We start from the raw sequence: 16,903 nt of genomic DNA, 5'->3' as shown, positions 1-16,903 counted from the left end.
TGATCTTTGCAGTCTCTCTCTTGCTCTCTCCCCTCTCTCTCTGTGTCACATGTCCCTTTAGTGACGATTCTGCTTAACCTGTCTCTGGAACAGACCATGGTCATTAAACGAGAAGTGCGTCCATGGTACTATATGAACTGCATTCAAGAAGGCAACTAATATAGTTTATGTATTACTTATATTAAAACCAGCATAATAGTTTATTACAAAGAAATCTAAAGCAGTTTACAAATCCTATTCTGGAATTAAACTAAAATAAAAGCTGGAACAAAAACAACCCATTAAAAGCAGCATTATATATGGTAGGGAGAATTAATAACCAGTATATAAGAGGGTTTTAAAAAACATGTCATCATGTTAGGGTCTGGTATATTACAGGGGCTAACCAAAACAAAGTAAGTCTTAATTAAGAAGTCACAAATCACATATACACGATGCTTAAATAAGCAAGTTTACAATTATACAAACCAAGGGAACTGCAATAGAACATGGTGTGTATCAACAGACTATACTGCTAGGGTAAGCACTCCAATGAAGCTGGAAGAGGAACTCTGGGCAGGCCTCTTAGTGAGTTGAGTACTTTTTTCACTATTTTCATTCTTTTGAACTCATACTTGGAATATGAAAATGTATGGCTCTCTGGCTATTCCTGAATTATAATTTCCAGTTTTCCTCCAGCCAAATCTGGAGATTTAACTATCTACCTGTATGTTACTTTTCAATTCTTCCGTTAATTGGCTCCACTGTCAATCTGCCCATATACCCTTTAGACAATATTTTCTCATATTCAGATGGAATCTGCTTTCTGTTAACTGAAATCCATTCTTCTACACATAGAAGGACAGATCTTGATGTCCTTTAAAAACTTATTTCAGGTATCTGCTACTATCATATCCCTTTTCTTCTTTCTCAAGAAGAAAAATTCTAATTTCTTCAATCTCTCTTCACAAGATTTTTTTTTATCCCAGATCATTTTTATTGTCCTTGTTTAAATTTGCTTCAGTTTACTTGATTTTTTTTTTTACTGTGGGATTTCCAGGACTAGGTAAAATAGTAAGGAAAGTGTCTTGAATATGCAGTACAAATATTACTTCAGGTGATTTGGAATGTGTATGTTTATTAATGCAATATTTTGGGCAGTCACTTCACATTTGTTTTCGGTTGTCCGTTTTGTCCACTGGGCCTTATTCTTTGTTTGTTTGATTCACTTCATTATGAACAGCTGCATCCTCTGTCAACTCTTGTTGTGGTGTCACCTTTGTTTGATCTGAGAAACCTTTTGCCCTCTCTTTTCAACTGGGTATACCGACTCATTGCACCCCATTTTCCAAATTTTTAAAATTTAGGGAGCACTACAGAGTTGCACTTCCGAATGCATTTCTGGCGGAAATTCAGACAAGCCTTAGTGATCACAACTGTAGAGTTCTATCTGTTCATGTAAAAGTCACCCAGGATGGTTAACAATCAGCGCTCAGGTCACACACCTTGCAAATACTAGTGGGTTTGGGATATGACCGTCACACGTGAAGGAATGGTCTGTCAGAACCACCTGTTTTCCCCTATTCCCACAAAGTGAGAAATTCAGAGTGTACCGGTTTTCACAAGTTTTGCAAAAGGGGTTCTTGAAAGAAAAAGGGGAGCAATTTTATTCCAAAATTTCCTTTTCCTCTTGCTCAGATTCTGGTTGTTAGAATTCCCGTGGGCTAAGTGAAAAGTCAGTGCGTTTTAATTCTGTGATCTTCTCAGCTAGCTGTTTAACAACCATCTACATACCATGCTTACCAGAGTAAGAGAGAAAAAGATCACACACACTCTTTGGGGGATATAGGTTTGCCATTCCCAGCTGGACTCCTAAGAAATTGACCTCCACTCAGAATTCACTGGGGGAGAAGAAAAAGGGTCCATCTAAGAATTTCCCTTAATTAACTCTAACCACATTCAATATCAAAGATGTTTGATGATCAAATGAGCAAGATTACATCCATAATGGAGTGGGATCTGATTACAGCAGCACTCCAAATTCATTCAGGTCCCTTCTTTTTTTTGTTTATTGTATTACTGTGGTTATTTCAACTATCATTCCATTAATATTCACAGCCTTTTAAATTTACTCAAAGAGCAGTAGCAATCTGCTAAAATAAATTAGTTTAAAAAAAGAAAAGAAAAGTAACGTTATCTAGAAATAATACCTGGTGTTTGATGGGAAACGTATATTTCACCCAAGTTGCTTGTTGCATGGTTTCTTCTTCCTCTTGTTTTCTCTCCTTTTTTTTCACCTTCTCTTTTTCTTCCCTTTCAATCGCTGTCATTCTGCGTAACCTAATCATACGATACATATAAGAGTATTTTAAGGTATGAAGCTGGCCTAGCATTGTCAAATATTCTGGGAGAGATGATTGGAAATGCTTTTATACACACTCAAATATGTTACCTGGTGTGACCCAAGGACTCCCTCCAAATGGGCAGCATAACAACTGGTTTAATTGCACATTCCAATATAGCCAGAGCCAATGCAAATTCTCTAGGTTTGCTGCACATCTGGACAGCTTTGATCCAATTAGATCTGTGATTCGACAAAAATATGAAATACATTAAGTAGGTCGTGTTCATTAAGCCATTTTCAACAGTAAAGCAAAAAGAATAAAATAGCAAGTAACAGTGATGCAAAAAAAAAAAAAAACCCACACAAAAAAAGCAAACATCCTTGAAGTGATGATAACCCTATCTTCCACCTCAATCCTGGGTCTATTGACGTATATCTATAGTATGATAAAATATAAAATCTGGTATTATTTTCATTCAAATCCCTTCTTAATGTCCACCCCTTTGCTATGTTTTTTCTATATCTGTTCTCTTCTTTGCAACAGAAGCAACTACCTACTGCTTTTATGTTTTCCTTATTTTTATTCCTTTGTTTTCCTTGGTTATTTCTCCAGTGTTGAATGTTCAATAGAAGCTCCTCAACTCTGGTGTGTTTTCCCATAATGTAATGCTCACATGCCCAATATATCTATGAAAATCATAGATTTCTTTACCTGTGTGAAGCCCAGTTGGGATGAAGGAATGAGGAAGGGATGTTATTCTCTAGCTGAATTATTGTTAACCTTAGCGTGGATATTGTGAGAACTTTTGACCCATGGACAGAACCATTCCATTTGAACTCTCCGGCAGGACTTAGGCAAAACTTGTGAGAAAGGTGACGTCTTTTGTCATGGTCTTCTCGGTGTTGATGTTTATTCAGAGCAAAAGAATTGGTAGCATATTGATTATGGTAGACACGATACTTCCCTTCTTGACCCAGCTTAAAATAATTGCTGATGCTTCCTTTCATAACTATTTCCTTCTTGGTATTCATTCGGGAAATTTCCCCTTGGGAATTAACCACAAGCACCTTATTGAAGTCAAAACAAAACAAACAAAAGCAACAAACTTAAGAACATTTGTTTTTTAAAATTGAAATCTCAAAGTTTTAAACCAGAGGCAAAATTCTGTAGCCTTTGGAAACTACCATATTAAGAATGAGCAGTAATATTTACTATGGCATGTATTTGACCATATAGGTTTTGCTTCATATAATACTGTATTAGTCTCCTATATACCATGGTAGATATTGCTTTTGAACCAAAAATTAGTTTCTATACACTTTATTGCCAGGTTTTCCATTATCTCTTTTGACAGGAATGTTCTGTTTTTCTTGTTATTCTTTTTATTTTATTTCTCTATTATTTGTAAACACTTAAAAGTCTTTCTGGAATTCAACAATGCAAGTATAGTGGTAATAAATAAACACATGAACAAATTTCAATAATAAGCTAGGCTTGCATTCCATTAACATTTTTGACCAAAAGAACATAATCCTGATGATGATGATCTCTGACAGTAGCACAGAATTTCTGAATTCCAGAACAAATAAACTGAAAGCACGTTTAGGAAAACAAGTATCGTTCCAGATTCAGAAGCACACAAGTATACTACTACTACTACTACTACTACTACTACTACTACTACTACTACTACTACTGATAATAATAATAATAATAATAATAATAATAATAATAAAGATAACAAAATACAAAGATCTACAAATAGAAAGACTGTGGCAAAGGCAAGCAAGGGTAGTACCAATAATAATAGGCACCTTGGGTGCAATCCCAAAACAACTAGAGCACCACTTGAACACCATTGGCATTGACAAATTCGTCATTAGTCAATTGCAAAAGGCAGCCTTATTAAGAACTGCTTCCATCCTGTGACGATATCTGTAATACCATCAAACATCCACATCTGCCTATCCCAGGTCCTTGGTAAGGACTCGATAGGTAGACAGAAATGTCAAATCCAGTCTGAACATCTGGCTGACTATGCGAAGATCAATAACAACAACAACAACAACAACAACACATATGTATATAGATATGTGCATAGATTCTGATGCCATCATTGCTGGCATTTCCATATTTATTTCTGGTTTTGTTTGTAACTATTATTTTGGCACTTCAATGAATCAGAACACTTTTTATTTTTCAACACTAACACAAACCTCTTTGCCTTCTTTAAAAAGTTTATTTGCTTCATGTGCTGCAGCAGCAACCTGCTGAATTTTCAGCTGGCTGAGTTTGCTATCTGGATTTCGTAACCTGGTGACCATTCGCGTTGAACCTGGAGTGCCTATTCCACTGTTTGGAGATTCACTTCTCTCACCATTAGATTTATCGCCTATCAGGAAAAAAAAAAGCTTAAATAGGAACATACAAGTAAGGCAAATGAGCACAGCCATTTTACACTAAAACTAGCACTCAGCATATTCTTCTGATTATTAAGCATTATTTGTACCTGGGTCGTCTGAGTTCTGAGAATCTCCTTCAGTGGTTTCCACTTCATCAGAATTCTTCACAGATTCACTCTGCATAGAATTTGGTTCATTGCTACTGCTGTGTTCTTGGTCCGACAAAAACGCTTCAGCAGATGAATCTATGTTCAGATTAGGAATTGTCTTAGTTGTTTCATCTATCAAAAAAAAGGCAATTTAGGTACATAGTATTTACCTGAAGAATACTTCAATACAGAACATTAACATCTGAAATCAGAAATCTACACAAGTCTTGTAAATTATACGTAATAGATATTTTTAAGCACATAAGGAATAATTATACAGATGTACTGTTTTTGCAAAATTATCTAGGTTTCTTTCAAATTATAATAGTGAAACTACTTCAATGTTATCAGTATATAAAGCTGCAAGAAACCCCTTGTGAGTACTCAACGAAGCGAGTGGTTCTTTGATCTATTGCTTTATATTATATTATTTGTTCTGGTGGGAAGCATTGAACTAGGGTTACAGAAGATTTGAAAGAACACTCCAAAGGAAGCCCTAGAAGTCATGGATAAAAGGGGAGGGAGGAATAAAACAATACTTTCCACAATAAAAAGTGGTTTGTGTTGAACTTGGTGCTTTTAAAAATAAACACCAGAATGGATAAGATTAAAATAGTGTAATAATATTCAGAATTACAAGAGTGCAAATAATGAACAACAAATGGACTACTTTATTATTCATCCCCAGTTTGATTTTGGTATGCCCGTCATACCAAAATCAAACTGTTCATGTGATTATAATATTCACAGAGCTACTTCAAATATATAAAATGATATTAGGAAGACAAAGCTCCTCAACAGATGTATCATGTGAAATTAATATAATTCTTTCCTTTCTGTACATCTGAGTCAACCTTGAGCCAATGAGAATCGAACTGCTGGTAGTCGGCAGAATTAGCCTGCAATACTGCATTCTAACCACTGCTCCACAACGGTTCAATAAATTCTGAACTTAATAACTACTGGTATACAGCGATAAAGAAAACCAAACAGCATTTAACTTTAGGAAACTACTCATTCAACACAAAACACAAAAGAAAACCATCCATGTACCTGAAATAGCCTTAAGATCTTCTGATGCCATATTTTTGTCTGCCTTATTATCATCAGGAATTTCTGAATCACATCCTACTGTGTTCTTCCCTTCAGAAGCATCAGCCTCCACTGCAGCAACATTTGTGATGCTGCTTCCGGGAAGTGATAGTACAGAATTGTTTTCATCGCATGCATCTGCTGATTCTATAGAAAATGCACGATAAAAGTTCATAAGCACTTTTAATATTGATTTACCAGCCATTTTACCTATTTATATCCCACCTTTATTATTTTCATAAATAACTCAAGGTGGTGAATAATGTTAATTGAACTTGAATGGAAAATAAATTTGTAAGAAGCTGCTAGCATCATCTGTCCTGAATAGCATCACTGGAAAATTACACCTGATTCTTCAGTGAAAAAAATAGCTGTATTGATTGTAAAATTTAAATATATATTGTACATGTTAAAAATGTATCAGCAACGCTACTGAAACAAATACATTAACTTAGCAGGTATATCATTATTACCTTCCTTTCTTCCTTTCTCAGAACTTTCCTCTGCTACTATTTCCTTGTTGACTTCCATCTGTTGGTTTGAAAGTTCTTCTTTTCCATTCTCAGTATCTGTGCACTCTTTATTTTCAACCGTAGTTTTTTCTTCATCGGCAACCGAGCTTCTGTCCTCTAATAGCTCTCCTTTTCCGCCTCTGATTGTTTCCAGAATTTCTTCTAAAGCAAACATGGGGTGGGGGGGTGGGAAGATGAATCAAGGCCAACTTTTTCAAGTATAAAAGTACAGTCTATATGTTCTAGTTTTGTAATGCACCATGACACCCTTTCAAGAGGCATAGAAGCGTGGCAGAGCTAGACGTGAAAATGAACTAAGTATAATCGACAGTTGGCAATTATGCAGCACTGTGTACATCATTAAGTTTTTCTACCTTTTTTTTTTAATGGGGTGGCCTTTTCAGAACATTGGGCCCAGTCCTAGGGTGTCTCAATTTATAATTGCAATAGTTTGCAAGCGAAATTCTGGTCCCAATTATGGTCGTGACTCAAGGAGTAACTGTAATTTTCTATATTTATGCATCAATAACAGATACAGTATAACTGAAGAAGAAATAAAGAGTTGTATTCTGACATTCAAGAAATAACTAATACAAATGCAAAAAGAATATAATGTGGGAGATTCAACCTGAAAACTGGAGACAAAGAAGTGGAAACTGTCAGTGGATTTATTTTAGGAGAACAGAATGAAGCAGGGACACTGGATGCACTTCTGTCAAGAAAACCAGCTGAAGATCCCCACTATATGGTTTATTTAATCGAAATAGAGATCTCCAAGTAGATGATGCTGCAACCAAAATGATCACATCTTATGCAGCCAAAGAGGAAAACAGAGGGTTCTCTCATAAAACTTTGGCTGTTCCAAACCGTGACTTTAATCATGGATGACTTGTATCAAAATGGGTTTCAAATTCACCTTGAAACTGTACACGAACACCCAGGAAATTACTAAAGTAAAGATATTCGTCGATTTCAACTTCATTCTTTGTTTAAACTGAATTGAAAACACCTTTTTGGTGATGTGTCTAATACCCTTCTTACTTTTTTTTGGAAGTAGTTACTTTGTGGAGTCCTTATATAGGTTAGGGCGGGGGGTGGTGCGTCCGTTTAACAAAAGTCTTTTTGTTAAGTTTAACGGTTGTCTCTAGGAAAGCTAAAACCATTGGTGAAAGAGATAAAGCAAGATAGCTAAATAAAAGATTTTAATGTAAAGCTAGAAAAAGAAACCAAAGAAAATTACCGGAATGAGCTTTCCAAAGAAATGGAAGATAGAAATGAAAAAGGACATACCAGAGATCTTTTTGTCTTAATAAAGAAAATCCAGACACTATTCACTCTACCTAGAGGAACAAAGAGGCAGTGATGAGAAGGAACTGAAGAATCGGAATCAAATGAAAAATAGATGGAAGGAACAGACTGAGGAATGGTATGACTAGTAATGTTCTCCAACAAGCAGACATTTGAAGCAGAGCCCAGTATACCAGAAGATGAGGATAATATAGACCAGTGGTGGCGAACCTATGGCACGGGTGCCAGAGGCGGCACTCAGAGCCATCTCTGTGGGCACGTGCGCCGCCACCCCAGTCCTAGGCCTTCAGCTAGGTTTTATAAAACCTTTTCGCTTTAGGCCTCCGCTGCTGTGTACAAAAAAACCCGGTTCAATCAACTTTTTAATCCCACCCAGTCTGCTGTTACCACCGCAGCCACGCCCACCCAATGGGCCATACTTACCCGGCACCCGACGATAATAAGTGGGTTTTGGGTTGCAGTTTGGGCACTCAGTCTCTAAAAGGTTCGCCATCACTGATATAGACACTGAAACATCTATCAAAAATGAAAATGCCTGGAATTGATGGCATTGTGTTATCATATCCACAGCAGCAACTGCAAAACTATGTCAAAAAAGTGGGATATCAGTAAATGGCTGAAAGACTGGAAAATGTCAGTGTTCATCCCAGTCTCAAAGAAGGGTGACATATGAGCCTGCTCCAAGCAATGCATAAAAATCCTGATATTAGATGTTGTGAAAAAAATCATATAACTGGATCTAATCATGCAGAGAGAGATGCAGGTGGTTTAGAGTCACATGAGATCACGCTGCAAATGTTCAATAGAACAAGCATGGAAATTTCAAAAGGAAGCATATCTGTAGTTAATCAACTATTGGAAAGCCCTTGATGGTACCAAACATAGAGATATTCTGTAGACTTGTTGAAGAGCAACAAAGATGATTAGGGGACTGGTGGCTAAAACATATAAGGAACGGTTGCTGGAATTGGGGTATGTCTAGTTTAATGAAGAGAAGGACGAGGGGGGACATGATAGCAGTGCTCCAATATCTCGGGGGTTGCCACAAAGAAGAGGGAGTCAAGCTATTCTCCAGAGTACCCGAAGGCAGGACAAGAAGCAACAGATGGAAACTAATCAAGGAGAGAAACAACCTAGAACTAAGGAGAAACTTCCTGACAGTTAGAACAATTAACCAGTGGAACAACCTCCCTCCAAAAGCGGTGAATGCTCCAACACTGGAAGTTTTTAAGAAGAGACTGGACAGCCATTTGTCCGAAATGGTATAGGGTTTCCTGCCTGAGCAGGGGGTTGGACTAGATGACCTTCAAGGTCCCTTCCAACTTTACTATTATTATTATTATTATTATTATTATTATTATTATTATCATCATCATCATCATCATCATCATCATCATTATCATCATCATCATCATCATCATCAAAGACTGGAAAAGGTGTATGGCAGAGTTGTATTCAGTTGCCATTTCTTATGCAATGTATATACAAAAATGATTTTAAGGAACGTAAACAAGTTAGAAACTGGAATATCAATTGACAGTATAACACTGACAATCCTATTAGCCTTTCACAAGGCCCTAAAAACCTGGGTATGTTCTCGAGCTTGGGGTGCTGAACATGTTAAAGTCCCCATTTTATTGCTGTATTGCTAACTAACCAAATGTCTTGGCTACTATTTCTTTTAGATGTTTTTATTGTTTTTTTATTGTTTTAAAATGCTTTTAGTCTTTTAATTGTAATATATTTTTTTGAATTGTAAGCTGCCAAAAAGTCATTAACCGAGATGGGTGGCTATAGAAATTGAATGAATGAATGAATGGATGGATGAACAAGCAAACAAACTTAAAAATGTAAAATCTGCAGATGATGCCATCTACTAGCAGAAAATGAATAGGATAATAAATAATAATCCTACAAGTCAAAGCAGAAAGCAAAAAAGCTAGATGGCCTCTAAACATAGAGAAAATTACAGCAATGACAACAGCTTGATGACAGCAGAATAAAAATTGACAATGAAGAAATCGAATCAATTCAGTAATTTCTTTTCCTTGGTTTCTAAATTAAATGCAGAAGAATATCTACTGAGTTCAGCAACAACAAAAAATAGAAGAAAAGTAGACTCCCTTGAATTACAGTTTGTAGGTGGCTACTATGCATCCCTTGAACACAAATATAATGAGATTTTAGACTGCATCGGGCCAGAAATATCACTGGGAAACTTAGATTACCAAGCTAAATTATTTTATTTTACCAATGTCATGTGATCAGACTCTCAGAAAATTCAATTACGTAATGAATGGTTAAAGGTGCTGGAAAAAGAGAATGGCAATAAACATGCTGGATAGATATGATCAAGCAAGATACTGCTTTAAACCTAGAACAGTTATGTAATGTTTTAAAACATCAGAAAGAACAGCGAAAATTATAAGACCTCAAAGTCAGATGCAATTGAACCGGTGGAAAAAGAAATTCATTCTATGAAATGACAGGAATTTGAACTGACAACATACACAAGGAAATCTCTATCCTAACTGCAAATTAGATGGGATGGTGGGGTTAAATGTACCTTCAGTTAAGAGCTTCCCCAAGAGGGAAGATAATTAATTTAATCCACTCCATTCCCAGTGTGTTTATTTACTGTAATATTTGAAAAACATCAGAACTAAAAGGTCCCTTGAACTATCAAAAAATCTGGTTCAAACAAATAAAAACAAATCTATTGAAGACATACAGTCAGGTCAATAGAAGTAGGTTGGTAATTGCAAAGCAGAAACCAGATAGCGATACCTGTTATAGTTGTTTGATCATATACAGCTAGTAACCAAACAATTTGCAGAAAAATTAATTCTAACAAGACTTCACACAAAGGTGATGATTATTAGCAAATACAAATGTTCCACCTTTCTAACTCACTAACATTTAAAAAAATAAAACAATATGTTAGTCTGAAAAACTAAGTTAACCAGTGGCTAGAAATATGATACCAGAGTCATTCTTTGAATGGCACATTACAATAAACAGTATCCAAATATAAAAGGGAGACCAATCAAAACATGCCTTGAAGAACCCCATCAGAAAGATCTCCTAACATTTACAGGTGGTCCTCGACTTACGATCATTCGTTCAGTGACTGTTCAGAGTTACAACAATGCTGAATGGAAGTTATGGCCACTGCAGTGTTTCCCCTCCACTACCACAGTCATATGATTGCAATCCGGGCATATGGAAATGTACAACTGGCTGTCAAGTGTTTTGCAATTATGTTATTGCCATCTGCAATCTTTCCCTGCCGGCTTCCCCAGAGACAATGGCCATTAATGATATGAGGTTGTATACACTCTCTATTGAATTATAACGCCAACATGTATATCATACCTATGCCACAGAAAGATCCCCCCCCCCAATTATTTTCATTCAGAGTATTCTGCATTTACAAAACAAAAAAATCACTATGCACTTTGGTTGTATTTAGCAAGATACAATTAGCTGCCATTTTGTTCACTTCATCCCATGAATGTGGAAATAAGCCAGACAGACATAATGAACCAGTTTCCTATGTATTATTAGTAAAACAATGGTTCAAAAGATTGCAAATAGACCTGGCTCACTTAAAAGTTATTAACTATATTTCCTGTTTATACATAATGGAAAGCTAAGATTAACTGTGGCTTCTTGGTTTTTCATCAACAGAGTATAAGGGAAACAGCGGAAAAAGGACTATATCCAGACAAATGCCATTCTAGTGTATTCGTAGAATAATCCTAGACTAACAAATTTTATATTAGTAATAGAACATTATATATAAGTCGTCTCTACGTCACTTAATGCAAAATTAACAGACAGAACCAAAAATTTTGAAACCCAAAAAATTTTTTTTTTAGTTCTTTTATACTTAGTGATAAACTTCCTCTATATACTATCGGGTTTTAATCCTGAGACCATTACCTTTGACTAGCACATTCTATTAAAGGAACAATCCTTTTGCAAGCTACAGGTCATTTCATCATATAAAGTCTATTTATGTCATCCCTTAAAATTCTACAATGACACTTATATTTAATGGCATCTTCTCAAATGGATTCCATTGTCATTGAAAGCTGCTATCAGAAAATTATCTTTTCCGAATATAAACCAAACAGAATTTGATCTTCATTTTAACAAATAATGTCCCTTTTCTTTCTCTCTCAAATGGAATAATCATCATCAAATACTTAAGCAACATTTATTGCCTGTCTAATTCATTCTGTAGATGAAATCCTTTGCTTTAAGTTAGTTCACTACAACTTGCTTATCCTAGCTGCTTTTGCACTTTTTTGAGTATTCAGGGATCCAACAATTATTAGAATTTGCAAATAAATACTGCTTCCTCGAATATTTTGAGGACCCACTCTCCAATTGGCTGTCTTTTTATCCTACCCTCTTGCATTAATGCCGTTTTTCTCACAATTTAATTTTTTGGGAATATGAGTCAACACAACCAAAATGTGTTTTATCAGTAATTAAAAATATAAGATTAATTGGTTCTTACCATTTGCTGCTGTAAGAAAAGACTTGTTGGTGCCCCGTGCTTTATTAGTAAGGTCTTCTGTTATGTCCATGTGCCCATGAATTTCTTCACGCATTTCTTCCAGAGTTTTGCAGATATCAGCTTCCCAGTAATCTTTGTCTAGGCATTCAGTTAATTCTGCCAGCTGGACTTTTGTGCTATAGTACCAGATTCTCTTATGCTTTTCACATTCTGAGTCTTCCTCTCTATGATAGTATGAGAATAATTGTTTATGAGATACGAGGAATGAATATATGTATATGTGTGTGTGCGTGTGTGTGTAAGAGAGAGAGAGAGAGATAAAAAAGAAGGAAAACATTAAAAATTATCCAACACTTGGGAATTGTTTTTTCCTATTCGTGTCAACATAGCAATGAACAAAAATAATAAAGGTATTCCAAACAGCATTATGTACAAATTAATCTATATAAATAAAAATGTAAATGTTCGTTTGTTCAAAATCTTAAATCTCCAAAAGTTCTTCACCGATTGCTTTGAAATTTTGACACGTTGCATTCGAATACGCGCATGTTTTTATATACCTACTATTATATAGATGTCACACCTGTGACAGGTAAAAACATGCTTTTTTTGAAAAACAGCGCTATCTGTTGGACGTAAAAGCAACACACGCTAGCATTGTGAAATTAAACATATTACAAACGTGCGCTTTCTCTTTTCTTTCTTTTCCATTTAACCAGACTGAGCCACAGCAACGCGTGGCCGGGTACAGCTAGTATCTGAATATAGATGAGGTCACTTCAATTACAATGTAATAAAGTAGTCCTCAACTTACAACAGCAAAAGTTACAATGGCACTGAAAAAAGTGACATGACAATTTTTTACACTTACGACCATTGCAGCATCCCCATGGCCAGGTGATTTACTTTCGGATGCTTGACAACTGATTCATATTTATGACGGGTGCAGTGTCCCGGGGTCACTGTGACTTTCTGACAAGCAAAGTCAATGGGGAAGCCAGATTCCCTTAGCAACCGTGTTACTAATTTAACAACTGCAGTGATTCATTTAACAAATGCGGCAAGAAAAGTCGTAAAGTGGGGCATAACTCACTTAGCAAATTTCTCACTTAGCAACATAAATTCTGGGCTCAATTGTGGTTGTTAAGTTGAGAACTACCTTTATTCTGTTCTTTTACAGATATCATCAAAATATACCCAGTAACATTCTGCAGAGAATGAAATAGTTTACTAACAGGGCAAAGAAGGATCTTAGAATCAAAATGAAATGGAGCCATCGCTCTTATGTAAAACTAGACAACCTGTGCCCCCTTGGGTTATCATTGCAGAGGTATTTCCTTACCAGATTCCTCAACTATGGCAGAGCTTCTAAGGTACTTCCTTCACTGGAAAAGTTCCCCCAAATTCAGGGAGATATTCAGAAATGTATTTGCCTTGAAAATAGTCCATGTCAAACGGTATAATAGTCTCAAATATCAAGAGTTGACCACAGGAAATGTTTTATGACAATTCATAATATGTCCTAAAATGTTTTCTAATAATGTTTATGTCCTAAAATGTTTTATAAAATTTGCCACATTTCAATTCCATTGGAGTCACAGTTTTTGATGTGTTCTGTAAGTTAACCCATTTAAAATACCTTGACTGAAAAAGTTTTGCCAACGCCTACATGTAAGGCCACATGGTGAGAGAGCTTGTGTCTTTCAAGATCAATATAAAGTTTTTATGACCCTGGCTGTTGAGCAGACAACCTGATGTATCTTTCCCCAAAGCATCTCTCAACGTATCACTGCCCAGAGTTAATTTTTGTGACATGGACAGCCATATAAATTTGATAAATACATAAAATAAAATTTTAATTTTTGTTCTGAATAAAATAAAAAAATATTTTAAAAAAATTAAAATCTTGTTTTTTATTTTGATAGAGCTGAGTTAAAGGGAGAAGTCTTCAATAGAAAGACCAAGAACTCTTCATGTGGACAAAACTAGGCAAATGTCAAGATGTACTGGTCACACCTAATCAATTGTCTTTCATTGGAACCCTTGAACGAGGTGGTCTTTAACAGGTGTGAGAACCAGAAATGTACGTAATAGTCTTGTCTCACCATTGATTTATATACATAAGATTTTAACTATGTTGGCTGTTTGAATTCTAACTCTTAAATACTGTATTCCACCATAGAATTTACTTTTTAACAGCAACTGCACATTGGCTTGATAAGTTATACAGAATACAAAAGAGTTGAAAGGGCCCTGGAGGTCTTCAAGTCCAACCCTCAGCTCAAGCAGAAGATCCTATAACAGTGATGGCGAACCTTTTAGAGACCGAGTGCCCAAACTGCAACCCAAAACCCACTTATGCATCGTTGGGTGCCGGCTGGGTGTGGCCCATTGGCTGGGTGTGGCCAATTGGAGGGTGGCCCATTGGGTGGGCGTGACTGCGGTGGTAACGGCAGACTGGGTGGGACTAAAAAGTTCAATCAATCAATTCCAACTTTGCAAGATCTTTTTTTTCCCCCCGAGCAGTTGAAATTGACTGATTGATTGAACCTTTTTTTTTGCACATGGCAGCGGAGGCCTAAAGCGAAAAGGTTTTATAAAACCCAGCTGAAGGCCTAGGACTGGGGCGATGGCGCGCGTGCCCACAGAGAGGGCTCTGAGTGCCACTTCTGGCACCCATGCCATAGGTTCACCACCACTGTCCTATAACATTCTGGACAAATGACTATCCAATCTCTTCTTTAAAATCTCCAGTGATGGAGCACCCACAACTTCTGGAGGCAACTTGTTCCCCTAGTTCAGGGGTCCATTCCATTGATTAATTGTTCTCACTGACAGGAAATAAGCTCTTTAGTTCTAAGTTGGATCTCTCTTTGTTAAGCTTCCATCTGTTATGTCTTATCTTGTCCTCAGATACTTTGGAGAATAGGTTGATCCCCTCCTCTCTGTGAGAACCCCTCAAATATTGAAAGACTGTTACCATGTCAATCCTAGTCCTTTTTTTTCGTTAGACTAGATATTCCCAGTTTCTGGGAACTGATTATTGTACAGTTAATCTCCAGTTCTCTAATTATCTTTGTTGCTCTTCTCTGCACTCTTTCTAGAGCAGACATGTCAAACTCACGACGTCACATGACATCGTGCAACGTATGGGGACAGTTTTGCCGGCAATGGGGTGGGCGCGGCTTCCGGATGATGCGTCTGGCCCATGGGCTGGCAGTTTGACACCCCTGTTCTAGAGTCTCAACATTTTTTTTTATATCGTGGTGACCAAAACTGACATAGTATTCCAAGTGTAGTCTTACCAGTGCAGTATAAATTGGTACTAACACTTCATGTGATCTTGATACTATGCCTCTGTTAAGGCAGTGTAGGCATTGGCCTTTTTGGCAGCTGTGGCACACTGATGGCTCATTTTGGTTATCTAGGGTTATTAATGTCATTGCCATTAATATAGGTATCATACTAATCTGTGCCTGAAGTGCTTTTTAGTTTTCTGTTACACAGCCTTAATCCCTTTTCATTATGTGGATTCTTATATCAACATACAACATTGAGTTTTAATTAACATACCTGCTACTTTTGCAATGAAGTTCTACAGGAAACAAAAAATGACACTGATATTTAAGCCTAATGTTTGTATCTTTTAAAGTTAAGGCATACTGGGAAATATCCTTCACAGTAGGAAAAAGGTGATACCAGGTCTTATTTTATTTTTGCCTCCAAAAGAGGCACTAGGTCTTACTTTCGGGGGATGTCTTACTCACCTCCGGCACTGACAGCCCTGCCAGCAGGTCCACTTCTTCTGGGGCCGAAGGAGTAGCTGCATTCTGGCCTGCATTTTGCAGACAGGCTTTTCCAGAAGGCTTATGCAGCCGAGTACCAACCTATGGATTGAATCCATAGCTCAGTCCTCGGCTGCAGAGGTCTTGCACAACCGAGCTATGGATTGAATCCATAGCTTGGTTCTTGGCTGCACAGGCCTTCCGGAAAGGCCTGTGACTGAGAAATGCAGACCTGGCTGCAGAAGACATCGCAGAAGAAGTGGGCTGGCGAGGAGAGGCTTGGCTGTAAGGTAAGTATGTGCGGGGCACATGGGGCACATCCACACCCCTACCCCCACACCAGCTTGATTTTTAAGTGTGTGTCTCGCCCCAAAACTAGGGCTTATTTGGGGGGTAGGGCTTATATTAGGCCCACTCCAAAAAATCAAGCTAGGGCTTATTTTTGGAGTAGGCCTTACTTTCGAGAAAACATGGTAGTGTGGCCTTCAAGTTAGCACTTCAACCTTACACATTAGCTTTCACTGAACAAGCACATAAAGACACATACTATTTTAGGCACACATACAGTTTTATAAATTACAGTTCTGAAGATGAATTATACCACCATATTTATTTATTTATTTATTTATTATTTCAATTTATATCCCGCCCTTCTCCCGAAGGACTCAGGGCGGCTCACAACATTATTAAAACAAAGAAAGACCCACACACCCCACCGAATAAAACCAAATTAAAACCAAAATTTTTATGTTGTGATAATTAAAATTTCTAAAAAACCCAGTTTAAAAATCCTCCCTAGGCCA

General features: G+C 36.9%; 1 protein-coding gene across 1 annotated transcript in view; it reads right to left on the bottom strand.

Moving 5' to 3' along the window:
- Positions 1-16,903, bottom strand: part of BPTF (bromodomain PHD finger transcription factor) — an 82,299-nt gene that overhangs the window by 49,479 nt on the left and 15,917 nt on the right. The window contains exons 3-10 of the mRNA XM_029283533.1: positions 12,316-12,539; positions 6,441-6,641; positions 5,929-6,114; positions 4,834-5,007; positions 4,541-4,716; positions 3,036-3,391; positions 2,432-2,563; positions 2,190-2,319 (exon numbers count right to left, since the gene is read on the bottom strand). Coding sequence (XP_029139366.1) covers positions 2,190-2,319; positions 2,432-2,563; positions 3,036-3,391; positions 4,541-4,716; positions 4,834-5,007; positions 5,929-6,114; positions 6,441-6,641; positions 12,316-12,539 — 1,579 coding nt within the window. The remainder of the gene's footprint in view (positions 1-2,189; positions 2,320-2,431; positions 2,564-3,035; positions 3,392-4,540; positions 4,717-4,833; positions 5,008-5,928; positions 6,115-6,440; positions 6,642-12,315; positions 12,540-16,903) is intronic.

The sequence above is a fragment of the Protobothrops mucrosquamatus genome, unplaced genomic scaffold, assembly GCF_001527695.2.
Source record: "Protobothrops mucrosquamatus isolate PMUCROS unplaced genomic scaffold, P.Mucros_1.0 scaffold124, whole genome shotgun sequence".
NCBI lineage: Eukaryota > Metazoa > Chordata > Lepidosauria > Squamata > Viperidae > Protobothrops > Protobothrops mucrosquamatus.
This window is presented reverse-complemented; position numbering and strand designations above follow the sequence as displayed.